The 25,467-nt window shown below is 45.0% G+C and overlaps 1 protein-coding gene across 7 annotated transcripts in view; it reads right to left on the bottom strand.

Annotated features, from left to right (window-relative positions):
- LOC123633144 overlaps positions 1-25,467 on the bottom strand; it is a 153,384-nt gene that overhangs the window by 31,662 nt on the left and 96,255 nt on the right. For all 7 annotated transcript variants that reach the window (XM_045544145.1, XM_045544146.1, XM_045544143.1 and 4 more), the window contains exons 28-36: positions 25,246-25,363; positions 24,006-24,171; positions 19,114-19,252; positions 10,058-10,211; positions 8,189-8,284; positions 6,933-7,085; positions 3,588-3,817; positions 2,534-2,672; positions 1,276-1,396 (exon numbers count right to left, since the gene is read on the bottom strand). In XM_045544145.1, the coding sequence (XP_045400101.1) occupies positions 1,276-1,396; positions 2,534-2,672; positions 3,588-3,817; positions 6,933-7,085; positions 8,189-8,284; positions 10,058-10,211; positions 19,114-19,252; positions 24,006-24,171; positions 25,246-25,363 (1,316 nt within the window). The remainder of the gene's footprint in view (positions 1-1,275; positions 1,397-2,533; positions 2,673-3,587; positions 3,818-6,932; positions 7,086-8,188; positions 8,285-10,057; positions 10,212-19,113; positions 19,253-24,005; positions 24,172-25,245; positions 25,364-25,467) is intronic.

Genomic DNA, 25,467 nt, shown 5'->3' with positions numbered 1-25,467 from the left:
TAGCTCAAAGGTTATGGATTTTCCTACAGAATTATTAGGAGTTAGGAATAGACGGTGTAGTTCCAACAGAACTAGCTACATAATCTGTGGGGCCAGGTGCAAAATAAAAATGTAGGGCCTCTTGTTCAAACTAGCTGTAAAAAGGGCTGCAACAGGTATTAAAATATAAACTTTTCCCTTTCTTCTGCAGTCTCTCTCTTGGCCTGTCATAGTGTTTTTATTTGCTTTCAATGTTGCACTCCCCTGCGCAGGGCAAGTGAGACCCTTGTAAGCACCAGCGCCCCGCCTGGGACTCAGTGCATGAGTGTCCATGACCCACCAGCCACCAGACGGAGGCACCGTGCCTGGCCAGGGGTGGAGAGGTTGGGCCAGGCATCTCCCCTTCCCACGGGCCCACTGCCCCAATCCACTATGGAGAGGCAGCCCCCAAGGGCATTGCAACCTCAGTCCGGGGGATTCTAGGTACCCAGGGGTGGGCAAGAGGCTTGCCCTCGCTGAGTTACCTGTTGAACACATCGAGGTGCTGCCAACCTGGGGTTCCTGAGACACTGCCTGGTGCACACGCCGTGCCCAGGTCCCCACAGCAGGTGGAGGGTGGCAGTAATTGCTGGGGGTGTCCGGGGAGGGGGAGGTTAGGGACGCCCAGGATGCCAGAGAGCAGAGGAGCAGGTGGCTGAGAAGCCTCCCGGAGAGGTTGGGAGGCAGCAGGAGGTGGGACAATGCGTGAGTCAAGGCTCCAAGCCTCCGAGGTGTGTGTTCCTTTGACTCACTGGATCTCACTTACAAAACACAAATTCCAAGTTAAAATTATTAAGAATTTCGAGATGGTGACCACAGAATGTGAAACCCCAAGTGCGCTTCTGGCCCTGAATTTAGGCCTCAGGTGAAAGGAAAAAAATTTGATTGCCTTGCCACCCTAAATATAAGCATTTGTAAGATTTTGACACATATATATACTTATATATATTACAAATAAGAAGGGCTTTATGTGTTTCCCTCATTTCAACTTTACTTCAGTTCTGAGCTAATCAGTATTGTTGAGACTGAAATTAAAGTATGTTTTAAGCGTTTTGAGTGCACTGAAGTACACCAAAGTGTTAATAGTACTTCTCTCTGGGTTGAGGTGTTACAGGCAATTTTTATATCATTTTCTGGGCATTGCAGTGGTGTTTTGTTTTGTTTTGTTTTTTCAGTGAATGTGGATACATCGATTGCTTTTATAATTAGGAAAGACCAATAGTTATTTTGTGAAGTAACAAAATAAGCACACTTTACCTGTAGGGAGAGTACACTCCTGCTTGGATTTTTCTGATAAAACCAGTGTCATCTCTCTGTTAACTTTTGTCAATACCTCTTGGATCATATGAATTTCACAATTTTCCAGAATCTTCTGAAGCTAGAGTAAGCATAGGTCAAGGGTCACTGTCCACATTCAGCTTGCATTTGGGGTTCCTAAGTCAAGTTCCCCCAGAAGGGCTTTGGGCTAGGTCCTGTTGCTCAGCTACTCTCTCCCCGGGAAGAACGAGGGCTTCCATTCTAGGGCTCCCTAGTTTTTCCAGGGGGTAGATAGACCTTTTTGGAGACCAATATCTTTTCTTTCTGGCCCACATCCTGTTTGATAAAATACAACCTTTTTTTTACCAAGTTCTGTGACATTGAAAGTGTTCAATGCCTGAGGTGACCTCATGTCTTCTGGAGTCTCTAAAGGTGGCCAGGATTTTGTGACCTGTCTATAAGAGAAGCTCTCAGGTCTGAAAGTTGGTTTAGATACTAAGGAGGATTTCACAAGAAGATTTAAAATTCCATACACGACCAAGAAGAAACTCTGTTCCAATAACGGTGACCCCTCACTCTAGCCATTGTGCTCGTGGGGCCCATGTTTCTCTCTGCAGAAGGACCCCAGAGGAACCTGAGTTCAGAAGAGTAAGCCATGGGCGTGGCCCCGGGGCTGCATTCTCCTTGTGGCTCAGTGGAGTTGCATCTCTGCACTGAAACCAACAGTCAGAGGCTTTGCTGCTACGATAAGCCCAGCGGTGGAGAGCCTGTGCCCAGGACCAAGCTGAACAAAGACTTGGGAAAACAACTTCTCTCCACACACATCCCCTAACACACACCGAATGGGCTACTGCATAAACTGCATTTTCTTATTCTCAGAAAAACAATTATAAAGAGCTTTTTAAAATATTTCATTTCCATGTGGATACTTGTATGCTAGGTTTTATGTTTAAGATAGTAGTGGTTACATTTTCTATTGCCTTTCTTGTGAAGGTGCACCTCAATTTGAGGAAAATCAACATAATGAAAATCTAGACTTACAGAACTGAAACATTCAGGGGTATTTATTTGTTTAATCCAAGACCCACATGCCTTTAAATACTTAGTCTCCCCGCCCCCAGCCTGTTCAATGATTTACAACCCTTCCATTTATACCTAACTTCTTAGACAAAAAGACAAGTTGGGTATATCTGTAGTTTTACATGCCAATGCCATAAAGCCAGTGTTCAAAGGCAAATTCAGAATAGCTCCTGCATACCTGCTGAGCTTTTATTTCAATTTCTGAAGCTCCTTTTGGGGGAAGAGTAGACTGACTATTTATTGTAAGTACTTCAAATTCATCTTCTTTCCCCATCTGCCTGGCTAAAACTTTCATGCTGGGGTAGAGAATGTCACTCCTATTAAGGAAGAAAGACAGAAATTAGCAAACAAACATTTTTTCTCATTCTGATTCTCGAGCAATTATTTTCATTGGTTTTCTAGTTCCTATTACCACATATAAACCTCCAACCTCTTCACAGATACCTACACCAACATCTAAATTCATCACAGTTGCCATTCCCTTAGTCAATATGAAACCCTGAGGCTTTCTCCCATTAGGTGCATATAATTTCGGTCTTCATTCTTCAAAATATTGACAAGTCTTCTCATTCCCTAGTTATCAGGAACACTGACTATAATAACTTCACAAAACAGACAATCTGGCTACACCATAGTGAACCTTTTTAAGTTTAGGAAGGTCCAGGGAGTGGGTGGGTGCTTAGTAAATTCTGGTTTGGTAACGGACACGTGGCAGAAGCAACGTGTCTTTCCTGCCAGCTAAGTCATCTCAGCCACGGCCTGCAGCTGCTAGATGCCCCACCATCTGGCAGACCTCAGGCTTCGGGCTGCTCACACCGTAGCCTCTGGCGGCTGTGCTGTGCACTCTCAGAGACTCAGCCCTAGGGTCTAACGAGGCAGCAAGTGAGTAGCAGCTCTCCACCCAGTGTTCCCTGGGATCCTAGGAGCTAAAAAGCTTAGAGTCAGCACTGTAGAGTCATTTCATAAGCTAAATTCCTAGGGATGACTCCAGGGACAGGTAAAAGATATACAGTATATCTCAGTGGAATCCAGCCCTGTCCCCGTGTGAACACAACCCAGTTTTCCCCGTAAAGCACTGTTTGTAGAGAACACTTGCCGGCTTCTACTGGACTCAGTGGCGCTGGCTGTACCAGGATTCGTGGACCAAACCTCACCCTGGGATTAAGGGGCTGGGATCTGCTCACCCCCAGGCTCTAGTCATTGATGTGACTTTCAGCCTCAGTGACACTCACTCATAGAGCTCCGAGAACTGTTTGTAGAGAGAGACAGAGTTGATGTCCTGGCCTTGCAGCCTGAGTCGGCCCCAGTGCTCCTTTAGTACTTCCAGCTGCTTCCACAGTATCAGAAATGATCTCAACAAAGCGAGGGACTTCACTGCATCGCATGGGCCCTCCCGCAGTTTGGAGGCCTTTGGGCTACTTCGAAACTGACTTCTGAATCCTGGCACTTTGGACCAATCTGGCTGAAAGCATTACAGAAATCCTTGTTTATTGACCATGGACTAATAGAGGATAACTTTGATGTTCGGCCTGGAGGATGTGGAGGAAACAAGGTGTTCATGTCTCTGCTCTCCTGCAGCCAGCAGTGTGAGTGCCAGAGTCACCCAGAGAGCGATGGACACAATGGGGACCTGACTCCAGGCCCTCAGGCTGCCCACAGCGTCTCAGTCACAGAAAAAGGAGCCTTCCTTGGCACATCAGGATGGCAAATCCCATGATGTTATGACAAGAGGAGCCTCAGAGAACATTCAGGTGACAATACCTTAGACACTCAAGTTTCTTGGCTAGGAACAGGAAGAACAACCTGGAAAAACTGGATCCTCATCAGTGCTATTAACATGTCTAAAGAAAGAAAGGCTTGTTTGCCAGGAAAAGGGTTGGTCTGAGTGTCCCTGGAAGAACTGTCAAGCAAGACCCAGAAGAGGGTGACTCCTATAGACAGCTGGCAGCCCCTCTATCTTGTGTCCTGCCCCCTCAGCAATCTGCTACTCCGTGGATTTCCAGGTTGTATTTTATCCTCAGAACCCTTTCATTAAATGAAATCTGGACAGTGGCCCAAAATATTCAACAGACCAGGCCAAGCATGGTAAGAGGGGGCAGCCTAGAGGCCACATAATTGGCCCCCTCTGCTCAAAAAGCCCCAGAGAGTCTCTGAGGAACCCCAGGGCTCCTTGGACCACAATTTTAAAGGTCCTGGGCTAATCTGTCACTTTCACTTTGGAGCTTTGGAGACTGAGGCCTAGAGAGATCATAGAACTTGTCCCAGGGGTCCTGACTCTCAGGGCAGTATGAGTCCTAGTGCTTCCTATTGTCTATGAATAGCTAAATACTCCTGAATAAAAACATACAATAAAATAATGCTAACTAAAATGAATAATAATATTAAAGCAAACTTGTTAATATGTTCATATTAAGAGAAGTCTTCTCTACCTGAGTGTTTTAAAGCATGGGAGAAGGGACAGGAGACAGGATAAAGAACAAGGTGGGGGTTGGTGTGGGGTGACAGGAAAAGATGGTAATGCCTCAGACACAGGCTGAAAAGTGGCAAACAGAGGGACCAAAGGGCCCAACATGTCTCTTAATCGTAGACACTACTTGGTCTATACCCAGCTTTGCAAATCATCACACTGGGTGAAACATCTCATGGGGAAATTTAGATGGCACATGTAAGTCCACTTCTTTTTCTACTGATTGGCCTGAAGTGGACTTGTGACTCAGTTTTAGCCAAAAAGACACAAGAAAAATCTATTGGAGGCTTCTGGAAAATATTTTCCTCCTTGATGAAAAGATACAGTTCCTCAAGGAGAAAGCTTTTTCGCTCTTGTTTTCATCTTGGGAGGAGGGAGATGTTTTGCTGACACACCCAGAGGGCAGAGCCTGAGTCCTTGAGGCAACTGTTGACTGGCCGCACCAACCTGAACGGCCTCCCTCTCAACTTCCTGTGATGAAAGATTAACACACTTCTTTAATGTAAGTTATGGCCAGTGGGACAACCTGTTATTAATACTTGCAGCAGCAGCACTCTAATTGGCACACAAGAACATCAGCTCAAAGGTGGAAGATCAGAAAAAGCTTCCTAAAGAGAGTGGTTGGGAAGTTGAAATCTAAAGGATGAGTAGGAGTTAATCAGGTGATGAGGTAGAAAGAGGGAGGAGAGGGCGGTTTTCCATCAGCTTGCAAGAAGGGACAGACTAGACCATGGTGCATTTGACAAACTGGAAGAAGCTGAGGGTAGAAACACTGGTGGGAGCCGCGTCATGAAGGTCTGGTTAAGGCATTTGAACTTCCCAGGGCATTTGGAAGCCATGGAAGGTTATGAGGAGGGAAGTGACATTAATCAGGTTTGCATTTAAAAATATTACCCTGGTGAATGGATTGGAAGGAGGTGACAGTAAGTGTATAGAATCCAACTGGAGGTCATGATCACAGCGCAGCAATAGGAGATGATGATGGTTTGGACTGGTGGAAGGGGGTGGTGAGGGAGGATGGAGAAAGCAGACAAACTTGAGAGATATTAAAATAATAGCACAGTAAAACTTGATGTCTGGTTGTGGGGTGTGATAGAAGTTAAAAATGGGCCAGGTGTGGTGGCTCATGCCTGAAATACCAGCACTTTGGGAGGCCAAGGTGGGAGGATCTTGAGCCCAGGAGTTCAAGACCAGCCCAAGCAACATAGCAAGACCCCATCTCTACAGAAAAAAAAATTAGCCAGGCTTGGTGGCATGAGCCTGTAGTCCTGGCTACTCAGGAGGCTGAGGTAGGAGGATCGCTTGAGCCCAGGAGTTTGAGGTTGCAGTGAGCTATGATGGCACCATTACACTCCAGCTAGGGTGACAGAGTGAGACCCTGTCTCAAAAAAAAAAGAATGGTAGCCAGAGTTTTTGGCTTGGGCAACTAGGCAGGTGGTGGTGGACTGACAGGGAACACAGGAGGAGAAGCAAGTTTTAGGGCAGTAAAATGAACTCAGCTTAGGACACACTGTCTCTGAGATGGAACAAATGGAGATGTCTAGCAGGCAGGTGAACATATGAATCTGCTAGGATTGGTATGTGGGCTAGACATACAGATTTTGGAGTCATCGCATATAAATGCCATCAAAGTCATAAAAGTAGATGCATTTGCCTAGGGAGAGGGCGAGGAATGGAGCAACATAGACAATAAGAGTATGAGGGAGCCCCAGGGCCAGACTGTCGGGTTGGAATCTGAGTTTCTTTCCTCATTAACTGTGTAACTTTGGCCATGCTTAACCTCTCTGAGCCTTGGTATTCTTATCTGTAAAATGAGATAATGAAAGTATCTACCTCATGGAATTATTATGAGGATTAAATAAATTAATACATAAAAAGCACACTGAACAGACCTCAACTCACAGGCAATAGTAGTAATAGTATTAATAGCATTCCGGGCTAAGTCCAGAGGAGGCAGTGCTTGCCTTGGAGTCCATGGGCTACTTGAACAATGAGGATGAGAACCCAAGCCTGTGGGAAAGACATAGCTCTCTAACCCATCTCCCAAATAGGACGGTCCTTCAGTACAATATAGCACTGGTCAATGATGGAGACTATTTGCCAAGAATACCTGTGTGTTTCTGTCCAGTGTGGCTTGCTGTCCTGGGGCCCCCTCCGTGGTCATGTGATAGCTGCTCAGAACATCTTCCATCAGCAGTTGCACGCCCTCCAACTCTCCATGAGCCACCTTGCGGTCACTGTCACTCAGCCCACAGAGGCACAGCTAAAAACAAACAAACTCACCCTCTATGTCAAGACTTCTGTGTATCCTTTACATATGGTTTCTGGGAAGAAAACTAAGAGAAACTGTATTTACAAGCCCACTCTCTCAACTATTAGCAAATCCATAAAAACCAGAGTAACATTTCTAGCTTAACGTCTTCTTTGACCATATCAGATTTTTGGCTCTGTATGGCAGAAACAAGTTTCCCAGCCCTTACAGCAGATCTGTACATGGTGAATGTACAGTGTGATATCAATTTTCCTTTCAGAGTATAGGTATAAATACATATATGCATAGGGAAAATACTGGGGAAAAAACTAAAATGTGAACTGTAATTGTCTCTTAGTGTTGGGACTATTATTGATTTTTTTTAAAACCACTTTTCCTATTTTACTTTAAAAAAACCTTTTTACTTGTGGAGACTTTTGAACATATAGGAAAGCAAACAAAAGTTCCCATGACCCAGCCCCCAAAACCATCCACCTATGGCCAGTCCTGCTCTATCCCATCCACTCCCCACCTCCTTATTATTTTGAAGTGAATTTATAGTTAATTTTTATGTTGTTATTAACACTTTTCTATATTTTCTATTTTTAAAATAAAATACAATAATATTTACTTAATCAGGGGAAAACATATAATAATTAAAACTAACAATTTAAAAGAATTAGAAGAAGTTAACAATGGAAAACAAAACAATAAAAAGAAATTCTCTTTATGAGTCCTGTTTAAAAAGTTCCCTTCCCACCACTGCTTGTAGACGGATCAGGAGTCACTTGCCTCTGAGCTGCCAGCCTGAGAGTTTCCCTAAGAGGCTCAGGGGATGATGACAGCCACTCTCCCAGACCACTACTGCCATGAGAACTTCCCCTGAGTCTACAGCCAAGGCTGATACCAGCTGAACCATGATTCTCTCCTGTCGTAAGACAACATGACTCACCTGTGGCACTGGGTTTACAGCTTCATAACCAAACACCCTACTTATCTCACAAAGTATTCATCACTGGCAAGAGCATGGAGGATCTGACCTGTGGACCCAATGACACCCTGCTTTGCAGTCTGCTTTCAGTTCTCTCTGCAAGCAGGGGGAAGACCTATCCTACCTGCATGTTATATTCTAGGGTATCTGGGCTGCTACTCATAACTGGGAATGGTCCTCCGTCTTCCAGAGATGCTCTCCAAGGGAACAGCACAAATGCCTAAAAGAACCAAATAATAAACATGATAATGCTGTACTGTGTTCATAAATAATAGACATCTGTATATGAATAGGGTATCTGTGTCTGTACCCCAAAACACTGTTGGATGATTTATTTATGTGGAAATATTTCTTGATAGATAGTCCCTAGTGAGGTAGAGGAGAGAGTAATAATCTATTTTTTTACGTTGTTTTTTCAGCAGATGGTGAAACAGAAGAGTATTTAAGGTTTCAGTGTAACTAATCAGCACCAGTGTTCAGAAGTTCCAGAATAGTATAATACCAATGGGACATATTTATAATCAGTAAAAATAAACTTACTCAAATGCTCTCAATCTTTGGAACCTTAAAAAGTTGTCTTTCATCACCATTGTGCTCCAGTTCTAGGTGCATATGGGTCTCTGTCTTCTCCACATCACTGTCCAACAACCAAGGCATCCCTATCCCTTGCAGCACCGGGTGCAGCCCTGGAGCTAGTGGGCCTGCCTATGTGACCCCATTCTACACTTTCAGACCTGGTTCTGGCTTTAGTCAATTCCTGGAGTTGAAGTTGATCCTGATAGCTGGGAGCCAGGACTCTATATCCACCTAATCCCAGACAACATCCAAAGGCAGCAGGAGCAGCAGTCACCATATAATCCCATTCTGGGTCTAAATGACAGTCAAGGCTTGGGCCAATGAAGGTTGAAATGTGGTACTTTCTTGGGGTTGATGCTGGTGTTACTTGGCTTAGCTTTATAACATCAGCACATTAAGTTGGAGATTTTGGAGACCTGGGATTGTGAAGTGGTTTTCTAGATATGTCTACAAATTCTTTGATACTCTTCCAGAAAAGAGGTGGAGATTAATTCTTGGATGGGCTGGATTTAGTGACTCACTTCTAACAAACAGAATATGGCAGAAGTGATGGGATGTCACTTCTGAAATTCAGTAATAAGAAGACTGATTTTCATCTTGGGTTCTCTCTCTTGCTCTCTCTTGGACTGTTTGCTCTGGGAAGCCATCTGCCATGTTGTAAGGAAGCTCTGTGGAGCCGCCCACATGAATAAGCTTGCAAGCGGGTCTTCTGGTGCTACCAACAGCCACATTAGTGATCTTGGAAGCAGATTGTCCTCAAGTCAAGCCCTGAGATGCTTACAGCCCTGGCCAACACCTGGATTGCAGCCTTGGGAGAGACCCTGAGCCAGAACTACTTACCCGAGCTGCTCCCAGACTCCTGATCCTCAGTAACTGTGTGAGATAATGAATGTTTATTATTCTAATCTGCTAAATTTTGGGATAATTTTTTATCCAACCATAGATAACTAATACAGTTTGTGATCTGGTGCTGCCATTACTCTCCCATAGTCTGATCTCTGACTTTCCTGACCCTTGAACTCTAGTTGTAGAAGGTGGGTAATAGTGCTTCTGCTTAGGAGCCATTGGAGTTGCCAGGATTACATTCAATAACATACTGTAAACAGGGTTATTCAAAACTCAGCTGCCAACCTAATTTATGTATTGTCATTGCCATCATGACTGTTTATTAAATGGAAAAGATTAAATGTTTCTTTTGATACCAGCTGTGAGCAGACAAGCTGTTGCCCAGATGAGCCTGTTGAGCGTTTGGAGGAGACTCTGGGATTAACAGCTGGCCCTGGGGCCAGCACTGCTCCGCTGAGGGCATTAAAGCATTGAGAGCCTTTGCAAAACTTAAACCAAATGGAAACAAAGTGACAAAATCCCCTCCTCACAAAACACCTTTTAGAAGTATAAAAATACCTTTGAAACACACCTGGGGGCTCCGTGGATCCAGTGGCTGGGGCAGGCTGAGCTGTGAAGCAAAAATGCTCTTCAGGAGGGAGTTGCTCAGTGGGGGCAGCCCATGGTACATGCAGTCTGTGACAGACTGATAGGCAGGAACGTTTCCAGCTGCCAAAAATGTTCTTCTACCAAAACATGGTGGGAAATTTCATTAAAAGCAGTCACTTAAGCTTCTAAAGCTCAACATTTTCTTCAAAGATACTGAAGCAAGATAACATTTTGAGATGGTAAGAGGTTTCTTTCTCAGCCGTATCTTCCCTCTTAACACACAGCCCTCAAGGGGAAGCTTGATGTATTACCACTCTAGACTAGCACTATCCCACAGAACTTTCTGCAATGGTAGAAATGCTCCATATTTGCACTGTCCAATACGGTAGCCACTGAACACATGTGGCTGTTGAGCACTTGAAATGTGATTACTGTGACTGAGGGATTGAATTTTTAATTTTATTTCATTTAAATGAAATTAAATAGCCATATATGGCTACTGCATTGGACAGTCAGCTGTAACTCTAGAAAAAAAGATATCAATTGTTTGTTGAATTGATTATTTTAAGACCAATGGCTAAAATGATAGTTCTTGATATGTAAACCAAATTTTAAACTTTCTTGATGTTTGGGAGAGAAAAATTTTTGTTTTGTTTTAAACAAAACTTGGCATTGTATATCAAAAACCACAAACTCTGAAGACTAGAGCATGAAATTTATACCGTAAGTCAGAGAGAAGGAAGTATGCATGATAAATTAGAATGATTTTCTTGCCCAAAAGGAAATAAGAGCTTAACAAAGAAGGAAAGACTATTTCTAGAGCTTAGTTCTAGTGGATGCCTAAGAAAAGATGCTGACACAGGATAAGTTGGGGGGACGGTATCTCAGAGAGGAAGGCACCTTTTGCCTGGATCCCCCAGAAGTGCCCCAAGTCCCACATACAGCAGACACCAAAGTGAAGGAGATTAGCGATGGCTGAGGGAGATGTCAGCACTGACAGGAATGAGGTGGCCTTCCAGGGACTAGCAGACCCTCAAAGTGGGGGAAAGACCTGGGAGTTCCTGAGCCCCTGCGAGTGGCTGTCCAGGAGGGTGCTGAACAGCAGGCCAACCAGAAGAGGCCTGAGGGTGGGCCAGCTAACCCACAACAGAGAGGGAGCACTGGCTGCTCCTCCCCGACTCCCAGGATGATTTACAAGCACCCCAGGAACTTGGATCCCTTCTGAGAGGAATGGAGAAGGAGAAGGGGCATAGTTTGAGGCCCAAACTTAAGGTTGAATATTATGTGCTATCTTGACATCTGGAAAAATCGTAAGAGCTCAGAATGACCTAACCACAAGCCCCGCCCCCTGCCAACTCTGCTCCCAAAGATAAAGATAAGGTCTCCTAGTTTAATAACCCTCCTTATCAAAGGGACCACGTGCAGTTCCTGCTCATCCCAGAGTAGTGGTTTCAGTTCCCTGCCAGATCACGGAATTATTCAAATAAACCAGTCATGTCCTCCTGTGGGAACCAGGAAATATCACACTCTCTCGATATTACAAAGCCCCTGCTTGTTCGCTCTGCTCCCACGTGGCCCTGCATGCATACGACGTCCTCTTCCCCGGGACTGCATCTGTGACTAATAAACTACAGCTGATCCCATCTGTCCAGCATCAGGTGTCCTGTGCGCAGCCATCCGTGTAACCCTAGGGTGGATCCTTCCCTCCCCAACAGGATGAAGAGGAGGCAGTTAAAACAAAAAGAAAGGGGAAGAAGCTTGAAGTCACTGATTTTAAATCTCAAACTGATCATTTGTAAACTCCAAGTGTGCCTAAATGACAGGGAATTGGAAAAGTTGAATCTTTTTGCCACCAGGCAGAAGTTAAGGACTTGGGAACTTGAGTTCAAAGACAGATAAAGGGAGCTCTATATTTGCACATTGAACGATTATACTAGTGTAAAAAGCATATCACCCTTTTTACATTTTAATGAGAATCAACAAAAGACAATTGAGTACTGCAATACACTCAGACCACAGACAATAATTGATTTATCATTTTCCTGATTTATCATGATAGCTCAAGGATGGAGCTTGCCATCATTTGAAGTTGCCCAAAGGATATATAAACATTTTCTACTGTTTCTCATCTTTCATGTGTTTTCTGATGATACTCAGGGTCCCCGCCAAGGAAGGGTCTGAGAAGCAAAGGTGAGTCTCCCACGGACTCTGACCTTCCAGCCTAGTAGGGCTGATGGTGGCGGGGGCGGGGGGAGGGGGGGAGTAGGGGTGCAAACAGCTGCTTCACACCTTCCTTTAAACTCCCCAGGCACTTTATATAATACATACACATCTCTCTTATGGCACCTATGGGGTATATATGTCCTCTTAAAATGATGGTGCCAAAAAGCAGAAGATTCTAACAGAAACAGCTATTTTCATCCTAAAACAACAGCACAGAAGCAGAGTATCCTGGCACAACCTCTCCCTGGTTGGCTCCTTCCCTGTCATTCCTGCTTGTTTGCCACCAGCCATGGAATATTCTCTCTCTCTTTCTCTCCCTCTGGGCCCAGCTTTGTTCACATCTTATGTGTTCAGCCCTTGACTGGCAAGTTTGTGTAGAACTTTGGAACGACCAAATGCTAGACGCAACCACAATTCTTGGCAGAGTTTTAGAGCCCCAAACACAGCTTCATGCACACACTACGTCTATTAATTTGTGGCTGCTTGGAGACACTTTCAAAATATCAATGCAGTTCAGATGTAAACGTCACTGCTACAGAATCACAGAGTATGAGGCACTCTCTGCAGAGACCAGAGTCAGATTATAGGCCCCGCCACTGATCACATGGGTTATTCCTTTTCTCACTTCCCCAATGCCTCAGTCTGGATCACTGTCCTTCCCAGGACTCACCTCTCCCCCGCCACCCCCAGTGGAACTGCTTATTAGGGAACTGCATGTTGTAATGTTATGTAAAGGGGTTTCATGGTGATACCCAGCATTTTTAGAACTACATCTTCTTTGATTTTCTCCCTCTTTGTGGATTCCATATTTTGAAAGATTTTTCTACTAAATATCTAGTAAGTATTTTCCTGTTTTTAAATCAAATCCATGTCAGGCTCCAGCCCAAGCTGCAGGAAGGGCTGAGGAAACATGGCGTAAAGGAACAGGGCCCTGGAGTCAGGCAGACAGTACAAATGCAAGTTCTTCTGTAACAAGCCGTGTGACTCTGGCTAAGTTATCCTCTGAATCTCTATTTCCTCATTTTCAAAAGTGGTGAAAATAATAAATACCCCACAGGGTTGGCACATGGTGGGAGTTCAACCAAAGCAAGTTCCTCTCCCCTTATCTCACACAGTTCTCACGATTCCAGTTTGGGAAAAAAAAAGGAACTTGACATTTTCTCTACCTGCAAAGCTTTTGTGTAAATGTGTCCTTTTCATCTCACCTTTGGAAATACTGAAAACAGCTCATGAGCCCTGTGACTACCCACTCAGACCCTCAGCTGGCAAATCCGGCCTGTGCCTTCTTTCAGACTGGGCCTCACCAGCACAGTTTGTCAGCTGCACTCAGGGTTCAGGGAGAGTGGTAAGAATGAAAGCCCATTGTCACTTGTGCTAATGTTACACCTGCCATCTGCCACTCCCTCATAAAGGCAGGTCTCCCCGGCCACCCACTAGAAGATCTTAATTCTGCAAGCTTTGCCCCACTCCCCCAGCTTACTGTCCATAAGCTGTCGAGATGTTCCTAGAAGGCCAATCATCTTACATGTGAGAGTGTCACCCACGGCATGATACCAGGCAAGCTGGTTCAACCCATGCGGAGCAGGGAACTCACGGGCACATGCTGCAGTTTTCCCTGGAGGTAAGGATATCATAAAACCTGCAAAGTAGCCCTGTGGAGGCAAAAGATATGGCTCTTTGCTTCTCAGGCACTGGAGACCAGCTGAGCCAGGCGCAGCTCACACGAGGCCTTCTGCGTGTCTCCCCGAAATCCCCAACAATGTGAAGCATGCCCCATATCCTCATGTTTAGAGACACTAGGTAGGCGAGCATGAAAATAAAAATAACTGCAAAAATGAAGAGAAAAACAACCAACATTCAAGAACTGAGAGGCTGGTGTTGCTGTCCTTAGAGAGTCTTTGATGTCCGGATATTTCTCTAGGTTTCTCCTTTTCACCCTAATCACCCTGAACATCAACACATCAGCGTCAACAATACATTCAGAGTAGAGGTACTTTCCATGCCATATATTTTATTCTATTCTATAAAGTACATTTGAGGGACTACTTCTTTTTTTTTTTTTTTTGCACTTTCCTCTATTCCTGAATTGCAAAAGAATTCTATTCTTTAAATCAGAGGATGGAAAACTTTTTCTTAAAGGGCCAGATAGTCAATACTTTCGGCTTTGCAGACCCTGCAGCCTCTGTTGCAACAGTTCAGCTCTGCGGTTGTACTGCAAAAGCAGAGATAATCCATGGATTATCTGGGCATGACTGTGTTCCAATAAAACTTCATTTATAGACACTGAAATACAAACTCCATATAATTTTCATGTGTCACAAAATACTATCACTTTATTGACTTTTCTGCAACCATTTAAGGTAAAGGCCATCCTTAGCCCGGAGGCTATACAAAAGCAGTCAGGGACCTCTGGCAGGAGTTTGCCAACTCCTGACTTAAATAGATGAGATTGGTTAGAACCACTGTACCAACTAAGCACTTACCTTCGATGCAAGTGATTGATTCACCTGGCATTAAAGATAAGCTCAATCCTCAGGCATTTCTTTTTTTCTTCTTTTTAATAGGCAAAAGGTTTAATAAATTATGACCCACTATACCCTCGTTAATTATGATGATATTTGTTCATTTTTTCTGATCATTTAGTTCTAATTTAATAGCGAGTACATGTGGTGTTTGTTTTTCCATTCTTGTGATAATTTGCTCAGGAGGATGGTCTCCAGTTCCATCCCTCAGGCGTTTCTTGAACTGGCTAATAAATAACTCCAGCAGGTGGGTGGATTTGCCCAGAGGTGCATGACGGGCCCTGGGCGGTGTGAGTCCAACACATCCGAGGAAGCTACCGATTTCCATCAGGCCTTTGCCTAAACTGGCAGAGGTCAGGTCAACAGGGGCAGAGTGAAATGTTTTGTGCCTAGAAACATGTGCCTAACCAGCAATCTGAGCTGATCTATGCCACAGAGAAACAGGAGCCAGATCTTAGGTGACTCCGCAGGGCTGCTGTCCTGTTGTCCTTGAGCCATGTCCTTCCCCCATCCCACTCCACCCCGCTTCTGTGGAAGCGTGCTGCTCTTGTTCCAGGTAAGAGGTCAGTTCCTTCTTTTCAAACTCTGGAGAGGCCTTCAGCTTATATAGGTGAAAAGTTCCTGGGGTAAAACGTCATATTTGCTCAGTCTTGGTGAGCTCTGGGAAGGGCCAGGGAACTATCTCAAACTTCCTGTCTCTTTTGATTATTAAGGACTTCCTCTTGTTTGCAGGTTCAGTACTAAGCAAAATGATCAAAATAGATGATACTTATCTTTCAGCTTCCCTTTTTCTCCCACTGTAAGTAGAAAGAGAGGGCCTCCAGGGACTATGGAAATTCGGCCAACTTGACAATCAACCTGTTTTACAGGCTTTTTGTCTGTGAGGTCTGTGGTTACCCAGATGGCTAAAACTAGCACCTGACAGACGCTGGCTGCTTCCAGATAAACTCCAGTAAACTTTCCTCAAACTATGCTAACATCTCCACCCCAGGATAAACTACAGCCTCATTACCATAGCATGCAACCTATTGCTAACATGACTAACTAAGCACACACGCACAACGGGAACCTCTCCCCTACATGTGATGTGACACGTCTTTTCCTTTCTCTACTGCCCCATAACACCCCCATGCCACTTTCCCTCGCGGAGACACTGCTTTAGAAAATATTCCCGGGGCTCTCCTTAACTTGCTACAAGGAATAAAAACTCCTACTGATCAAGACCTGCACTCTTGGGGAGAGTTGTTTGTGACTTGCCAGGCAAACAAACCCTGGTCTTGCGGGTAACAAATCTGGTGCCCTGGGTAGGACCATGGACCAGGCCCCGACCTGACCTCTCCCCTCAGGCTCCCAAGGGGGGAGGTAGTGGCTGCGGAAGCCCCGGCTAACTCTCTAAGTTGCTAGAGGGGGGCGTGGAGAGGGACCCGGGACACCCCCGCCCGGTGTCTAGTCTACTGGGGCCTCAGGCCCTCCCCGAGCGAGCAGAAGTGGCTGCCTGAACCTTATGTTCAGCGCTCCTTTGAGGCGGTGAGTGGCAGTGGGCTCCGTGGACTGACTAAAAGAGTAGTTTGCGTCTGATCATTAGGACTCTGGGTTAGAACCTAGGTTAAGGGATCCAGGGTTGTCGGGAAAAGGATGGACTCCACCTCAGTTCTAGGAGAGAAATCTCCATCCATCTTAACAAGGGGGACCTCTGACAGAAAGACGAGAACAATCGTCTTCAGGTTTGATCCCTGTCGGGTGTATCCGTAGGACTAACTGTCTTCGTTTGTGGCCTGAGCGAAGGTGAAGTCTGACTCCCCTCCCTCTAGTCTGTGGCAGCCCCTGAGATACTGGGCTTCAACCTTACAGAAATCCCTGTCAGGCTGCTGTGGGTCTGATGAGGAAGGGGCGTGTGGGGGCCTTGAGACAACAGAGAGAGTGCACCCCTCATAAGGGAACACCTCACCCATTTAATCCATCCGCCCACCCTCCCGCTGCCTGAGCCGGATCTTTTCTACTCCACTGCCTCCTCAACACCACTTCCCGGGAGCCACCCAGACTGCACACAGTCCAGAAAAGAACAACCCATACTATCCTCTCAGCACCCCAGGACCTCCACTCTGGGGTGCCCTGCGTGTGATGGCAACAGGAAGAACTAAGAATATTCTGTGAGTTAAAACTGGGGAAATCTGTGTGGTCACAACCCCCCCAGTGCAAGCCCCTTAGACGGCAGACTCAAACTCTAGACAAAGCCCCTAGGCTATGGGGAGCCGGGTCTCCGTACTGGAAGAGAACACCTTACAGCACCTCCTCCAGTGGACACCCACCCGTGACCAGAAAGCCAATGATATTTCACTGCCCCAGTATTTCCTAAAACATCAAAAAAATGGCTGCAGAATGGGTCACTTAATTATAATACAATTCTCTAATTGGACCTATTTTACAAGAAGAAGACAAATGAGATAAAATACCCTATGTAAATGTTTCATGGCCCTCTATCAAAGCCCATCTTTGCAAGAAAAAAAAAAATACAGGGTATATAAACTGGCCAGAGGGCCAGAGAGACAATGTTGTCACTTTTAGGAGCCCCTGCAGAGGAAGAACCAGTCATGTGGGGACTCATAGGGAAGGGGACAAAAGAGAGCCACCCCTGTGTCCCCTTCTGACAAGAGAAGCAAGGTCCTCCAGCCCCACAGAGAACTGAGACCTTTACCAACACAGGAAATTGGTCCTCGTTCTTCCTCAGGAATTAAACCCTCAGCACCCACAGGGGAAAGCCAGGGCCCTCCCTGCACTCTCAGGCCCCTCCAAGCTGCTGCAGAGTAAGCCTGGCCGGGAGCACAGCTTGCAGTGGGGACACACACAGGCCCCCTCTCCAGAGTCCCCTCCTCTGTCCCTGTGCTGCTCTGTCTCCAGTGTAGTTCTCAGGCTTCGGGGGCAGACACACTGGGGTTCTAACTCTGGTCCGCCCCTTACTAGCTGTGTGATCCCAAACACACAAAACCCAAAGGGCTGGGAAGAAAAAAGGCCAGGGAGATGTAGTCAATGAGGAACTCGTGGGCTGTACCTTCTGAGTGGGTCCCCAGGAGAGCCTCTGAAAAATACACTGAAACCAGAGCAAGGACACAATGTCCTCCGTTTCTGCAGACTAAGGGTGTGAGGACAAAGAAAGCCCTGGTAAAGCAGTTCTAGGGGAAGGCAGAGTGGGTCCCCTGGGAGAGCAGCACCAAACTGAACCCTGAGTAGTAGGAATCCAGAAAGGACCTCTGGAAGATATTCCTGCTTCTGTGCCAGTGTGTAAATTCCTTCAGAATCCTGACCTTGGGCTCTCAGAGCCCAGGGGGCTAACAAATGGCCATCCCCACAATGAGTCAGAGGCTTTACATCTCACCTGCTTGACTGCCTGTACCTGAGCTATGGCTCAGGAAGCTATTTGTCAATAAATAGAAAACAAATTAGCCTGATTTTTGGTTCTGCTGAATTTACATTCTGAATCCAAGGGTCCCCTGATGATCAGAGTAAAAAAAGTGCAGTGAAGAAAGAGAAAAATACAGTTTGGTACAATTCCCACATTTCCATTCCCTAAGGATGCTCGTGCTAATGGCGGGAAGCAACTGCAACCCACAGGGGAGAGGCCCTCTCACTGGATGAATACTCACACTGGAATTAACCCAAAACAGTTAATTTTGACAAAGAATAAGCAGAGACCCCCCAGGGCCAACCCCCTCCCCCTCCCATACAAAACTTATTTATACTAGAAACATTATGAATCTTAATCCAAACTAATTTTCCCATCATAGTCATGATTAATTAGCCAAATAAAACATTCCTTTTTTATGCGGAGTACTTAATACAATGGTACCTACAAGGCTAGAGGTAGACTACTTTATTTATAAATTTCTGGTAGCCAATGCCATTAGCTTTAAAAGTGCAATGAAAATTCTGTCTTTTTGAAAAGTAAATAAAGGTTGAAAAAAATAAACAAAACCCTTAGAAATAATAATCTTCAGGAGTGTAAAAATATCACTCCCAATAAAACCTGAACATTGAAAGCAGCAATTGTTACACAAACGGTTTTGAAATTACACTTAATAAAAAATCAAGAATGTTATTATCCAACAAGAACATGTTCTACACAGACGGGCTTTGCAGCAGGACACATTTGGTGGCTACAGTGTTCTGGATCTGGTTGTGCCCGTGACTATTTTAAGCTCATTATCTAACCTTGCCAAGAGTGGCCTCCCTAGATGGTCACTCAGCAAACACCTGCCCAGCAGAATTTGCTAGACAGGATTAGTGCTCCCGCCCTTACCGGATGAGATGCCTCACTGCGGCATCAAACTGCAGAAACACAACCTCCCTCCGGAGGAGGAGCACCTGGGCCACCTGCGTAGGGTCCTGGGGGCTCTCGAGGCTGTCAATCATTTTCTGTAGTTCTTGAAGCTCATGTCCTAGAAGATGGACATTTTCCTCAGTGTGAAATACAGGCTCCTATAGCTAACCCAGTAAATCATCATTTCACCTGCAGAGCCAACTTGTCACCCAGACAGACTTCCCTTTCTTTGTGGGTGTACTAATTATATGTTTTGCAAGACCAGCAAAGCCTTACGGCTCTAAGACCCAAGGTCTAATTTATCTCTCTTTTCTTCCTTCCTCCCTCAGGAAGATAAAAATTCCCTTTGCTTTTCAGCACAATAAGAGCATGCTGTTGAAAGGAAGTTTTAAAATTTATAAGGCTATGGTCTCAAAATAGACCAAAAAAGAGAAATTACAAGGACTAGGAAAGTATAGTCCTCAGTATATCCATTAGGGACTTGAAATTATTATAGATTATAAATTAGCACTCATTTCTCATTGCCGTGCTATCCAAATCGGCTCTCCTTGTCACTGGCTCATGGATGAAAGAAGACTCAAGAACATCCAAAGCAAGTAAAACATACGTATATGTAGATAGACACACACACATGCACATGTATCCTAGCAGATTGTAGTCATTTTAAGAGTAGGTGTGGGAGGACCCCTATCTGGCTTATTTCTTAGACCCTCACCATAAGAGCAGGCTGCATATAAATAAATTTATGTTCATTGTAGATGAAAATTTAACTTAGGGGCCTTTTAGGGTACTCAGTGTGGGTTGTGGAAGCTGGCCTGTGTCTGGATGGCTGTCCTGACGTGTTATTGGCACAGAGAAGGAGCTAGTCAGCACAGGAGAGCACGGCAGAAATGAGGAGCCCTCGGGGAGCAGGCCTGGGCTTACAGGGCGACCAGAGTGTCAGCTAGTCTGAAATGCTCGTCACCGCCCCGTGAGAGCAGTGATAGTTGTCTACCAGGAGAGGACATCCCTGTTATGGGAAGGATTGTGAAGCTGATTATTATGCTGCGATATGTAGCTTAAGGCAGGAGTGAGACTGGAGACCCGCAGGGCATTTCCGGAGATGCTCTCTCTCTTTTTTTTTTTTTTTTGAGATAGAGTCTCACTTTATTGCCTGGGCTAGTGCCTAGGCGTCAGCCTAGCTCACAGCAACCTCAAACTCCTGGGCTTAAGCGATCCTTCTGCCTCAGCCTCCCGAGTAGCTGGGACTACAGGCATGCGCCACCATGCCCGGCTAACTTTTTCTACATATATTTTTAGTTGGCCAGATAATTTCTTTATATTTTTAGTAGAGACGGGGTCTCGCTCTTGCTCAGGCTGGTCTCGAACTCCTGACCTCAAGCGATCTGCCTGCCTCGGCCTCCCAGAGGGCTAGGATTACAGGCGTGAGCCACCGTGCCCGGCCGATGCTCTCTCTTGACAACTGCTCCAGACCTTCTAACCCTCTGACCCTCCCCAGCCCAGTACTGGGCCTCCTCCAGCAACTTCTGGCTGGAGAGCAGAATGTGGGAGTGGGGAAACGAGAGCTTGGGAGGGCAGGTCCAGGGCTGAAAACGGTTGTTAATGCTTGTAACATATTCTCTTGGCTTAGGGAAAGGTAAACAATCCAGATTTCACAATCATTTGATGTTTTACATATAACAAAAAAAGTTTTTATTCTTTTTCCAGCTCCAAATGATTGAGTCTAATCATCAAACTCTTTATTACTCCTCTAAATCTGACGGTCTTATTGGGCTGAAGAGAAGAGGAATCGCATTAGAGTGAGCGGCACAGGAACCTGTGTGGTGGGGGAAGGGAGGAGAGGGGGTCAGGGAGCCTCATCTGCTCACGGCCTGGTGTGTTTGGTCTACAAGCAACATGCTCTGTCAGGCTAAGCAGCAACCAGGGGAAAGTGTCCATAAGCCTTTGCCATGACAGTGAGAAAAAAGGAGATTATAAAAAACATAACCCTGTGATTGAAGCTCTGTAAAATGTAAATGTAAAATATATTTGGACAAGGGCTAGAAGGGAGTAAAGATAAATAAAAGTATTACACTTGCTAGAATGGTTAGATTATAGGTAATTTTTCCTCTTTTCATCATTTCTACTGTTTATATAGTGCTGTTTGTATACTTTGGCATGTGATCACTTCCCAGCAAAACAGTGATAGAAATAGTTCCCACGACGGCGCTATCATTGAGATGCAGATGTGGAGGCGGGACTACCCCTCCTTTGTTATGTTACTGGTTTTAAAATCCTCATTCTGGCTTTCCTTTCTTTGTGGGGTCACAGTGCTTGGTGGGAGGGGAGGTGGCAGATGGGCAAGACAAGCAGCCTGGCTGTGAGGACGGGGCAGGTAGGTGGTCATCAGTGATGGCGGTGGGGTGGGGGTGGGGCGGACCTTGTGCTGGGAAAGATCAGGAAAGGAGCCTTTTCTCATGTCTTTCCCCAGGAGGGTCCTGTTTGGGAAGTCAGAGAGAGAGAGACATGGAGAGAGGAGAGAGGGACAAGGACGGAGAGAGAGAGACAGAGAGAGACCACAGTGGCCCTGTCTCCGCGTGAAGACTCAGAGCCGGGACACTTTGTTCCTAGTTGTCTTGAGAGTTCCTGAGACCCTAAGTTCAGTGTGTAGTATTCGGGCTTTAATTGGCCTCCTGATCCTTTACAAAGGAAATCACAGTGTAAATTCCCACGTTCTGATGACATCCTCTGCTTCACGCGGACTCCCCGGGAAGTCACCCGCTTTCAGGAATGAGAGAATTTGGCTGTGTCCTCAGAGCTGGTCCACAGCATCTAAGACCTATCTTCTTCAACCAAGTGGGAGGACCAAAAACTGAAATTCTGAGTAGCCATTTTAAACATATTTTAAAGCATATAAGTCCACAAAAGTAATTTTATCTAACTCTAAATAGTTCTGACATGGCTTAAAGGAACAGAGTCTCATTTCATCTTTCACCTTTGTTCTCTTCGCCTTCTCTGGGAATGAGGCCAGAAACTAAGCTGCCCAGTCTTTTTAAAAAGATGATTATCTTAGAGTGAGATTTTTTTTTCAGTTTGCTCTTTATTTTCAGCATAGCAGAGCATGCAATACTTTGCACATTCTCCCTGAACACAAATGTTTTTGCTTGCAACGTGACAAGGTGTGCATCTCTAATTGCACACTTTGGAAAGCCTGAGCCCCACATATCTCAATGGTTTCCAGGTCTATAGCACATAAATAGCAAGGAAACAATTCCCTTCACCCCAAATTCTAGGTCCTCCACACTTGGGCCTCATTTCCCACTGTTCCTCAGGGCCACGCTGGTGGATTGGTGGGTTCACTTCTCTGGATGGCCATGTGCAGCCCTGCCTGCTGCCTTCACCAGTGTTCTGTCCTTGTCTTCCTGGGACCGTCCCTCCTACTTTCTCCACTGATCCAAGTCCACTCCTCCCCCTATCTGGGCAACTGTCCCCAGATCACCTCCCCACAGGTTCTGCCCAGGGCACTGCGTACTCCCAGCTGCTGCAGGACTTCCTGTGTGGTGACCTTGCTTGGAAACATGGCTCTGGCTCTCTGGGCTTCCTTTTCATCTCCATGTAACACCTGCCTCCCGTCTCAAGGGCAGGAGGGCACTTTTCTTGGCAGTCCTCCCTTTTCCTGCGCCTTGTTTAAAGCCGAGTGCCTACACCCTCCCGCACCCAGCAGCTCCCCTAAGAGTGTCTTAGCTTATTTTTTGAGTAAACCCCATTTACAATAGCCCCCAAACCAGTAAAAGAAAAGGATCTAAGAGTGCTTTGGAACTTCTCTAACCTTTTGGGGCTTATCTTGAAGACTTGCTAGTCATTGTGAGAGGTCATTAGTCTGCAACAATTCTGTGTCTCTGCTGAGGTAGCCCTGTGGCCGCCCCTTTTCATGCTGCCTCTGCTCAGACACGCATCCGTCTTTCTCCCAGATCACCCCTGTGCCTTCCCTGCGTCCGCATCTGAATGTTCTTCAGCGCAATGCAAATCTACCTGCCACCAACTCCAGGGTCTCCTACAAACGTATTTCCTTTATGCACCCACCAGCCAGAGGGGAACAGATTCAGATTATATCACATTTCTTTTAAGACCACCGGGTTTAAACAAATGTGTTACTTAATTTCTTTGCCTCTTCTCATTCTTTGAAATCCCTGGCCACTATGTTATAAGATTTTGCTATTAATTAATATTTATAAGACTAGTGACATAATTTGGATGGGAGTCACATTATTAAGATCAATTTCCCTGTTTCTGATAAATGTAGCTCACTAAACATTTCAGTGTCTTTAATTTACCTCACATGTGTGTGTTATGGCCTGGTGCTGAGTTAAGAGTTCACTGATTAGCACTGAGCACATAAAACTAAAGCCTCGCTCATGCTTGCTGTGGGCCTATTAGGTAGTTGATAGCTAGCCGAAGCTGTCTGCAAGCTTCTTAACAGCAGGCGCTTGGCTCTGACCTTGCCACGTCAGTTCATGAAAGGGAATGAGGGAAAAGTAATATTTAATGGGGGCTTATATATCCTTCTAGAATTTTTACATATGTTTCAATCCACAGGACATCTCTACGAGACAGTATTATCAGCCCAAGAGAGCAGAGTGTCCAGTTTGCAGTGACCAACTGGCAGAGGCAGGGTAAAACTTGTGCACTTTGTGGTGTGGCCTATAAATGTGGAATCAATCAGATGAATGTGCACTTAGTTTGGAGACAGCATAGAATGAGACTTTTCCTTTGGCCTTCTTATTACTGTCATTTATGAGAAAATATTGTTGTTCTGTCTTTCCAAGTATTAAAAGCGTCACAGAATTTCAGCTAAATATTGAAGGTGATTTTAACCACCTTTAATCACTTACCAATGCCCTCGGTTCCACCCCAGTCACTTCTCAAAGGGTTAGGACTTAGAGGAAATTCAAAACACGCGGGACAATTGCCAAGTTTAGCAAAACTGAACAAGTAGGCCACAATGTCATGGAGAGGAGCCATTAGCTGTAGAGTTAGCTTTAAGGCTCGAAAAGCTTCCTGTGGGTAAAATCAACATAAGGAAATAAGTTTGAGGAAGTTTCTAAGAGGCATATAAAAATATATGAGTATGATTAGGGACAATATCTTTAAGTAAGGATATTTAGGTAAACACGTGGACAGCATATACAAGATAACATCTGAAAAAGAGAACAGCAAACCTATTTACAAACAAGGGTTACATACCTTTGGACAAAGTAATTCCCATAGGGGGTTAATGCAATGTGTCTCTTTGTTTAAAGTCATTCATGGCCATAAACATGTTTGCATGACCATCAATGAATTACAAGGGTCACAAACAAATTCATAGCAGGCACTCATATTCAGACAACATTGTTCTAAGTGAATATCTACAAGCAAAGTATAGATATTTATCCACATAGTTTAAACGAACACATAACTAAAAATCAAACCTTGGATCTTAAATATCCATGTTCAAGTGAAGGAAAAGTTAAAAATTATGATCTAACTGCAGAAGGTACTGTTTTTATATTTGTTTTTAAAAAATCTGAGAATTCTTCAATGAAAGACAGGGTGAGAAACCTAGGTTGCTAAACAGGTTTTTACTTACAAAGAAAAATCAGAATATTCCCCAAGTGCCATTTTCAACATCAAATTTTATTTATTTAGCTAGTGCTTATGTGTTTCTATATCTACTTTAAAAAAAACAATTACCAGTATCACCCTCTGTCAGTAGGTTAGGTGCATAGAACAACCCCTCAAAAACCGGTAACCAGCTGGGTTGCAAGTGCAATCTCAACCTCTCATTAGCTTCAGGGCATCAGGGTGGGATTTTCTTGAAGAGTTTGGGAGGAAATTGAGGATTAATAAGGAATGTCAGAAGCCTGAATTAATGTTCATTAGTGACTAGCGAGAAACAGAAATCATGAAATAATGAGGCCCAAGAGAAATTATAATAAAGCAGGCAAAAGTGTTAGGAGCTGTGAAAAGACTTCAGTTATTAGAGGTCTCTGAAAAAAACAAGGGATGTTCTCTGGAATTGATGTTTAACCATGAGACCAAAAAAAAAAAAAAGCCAGTTTCTATTCTGGTACACATTAAAAAAATACAAACCTCTTCTGGCAGCGTTTTGAACATAACCAGCACTTCAGAAGGATGGGGTATGAACCATAAATTGAGGAAGACTTTTCCATCAGCCGACAGCAAACGTCGTGGCCGGGGCTGAAAAGTCCTGCAGTGTTAGAAGAAAGTACTTGCAGCACAGCATTTCCGTCTAAACGAGGCTCTGAGTGTGAACTACCCTATTTAAGCCACCGCCCTCTGATCACACAGGCC

Source organism: Lemur catta, chromosome 2 (genome assembly GCF_020740605.2).
Source record: "Lemur catta isolate mLemCat1 chromosome 2, mLemCat1.pri, whole genome shotgun sequence".
Classification (NCBI taxonomy): Eukaryota; Metazoa; Chordata; class Mammalia; order Primates; family Lemuridae; genus Lemur; species Lemur catta.
Note: the sequence above shows the minus strand (reverse complement) of the source record. Positions and strands in the feature narration are given on the sequence as shown.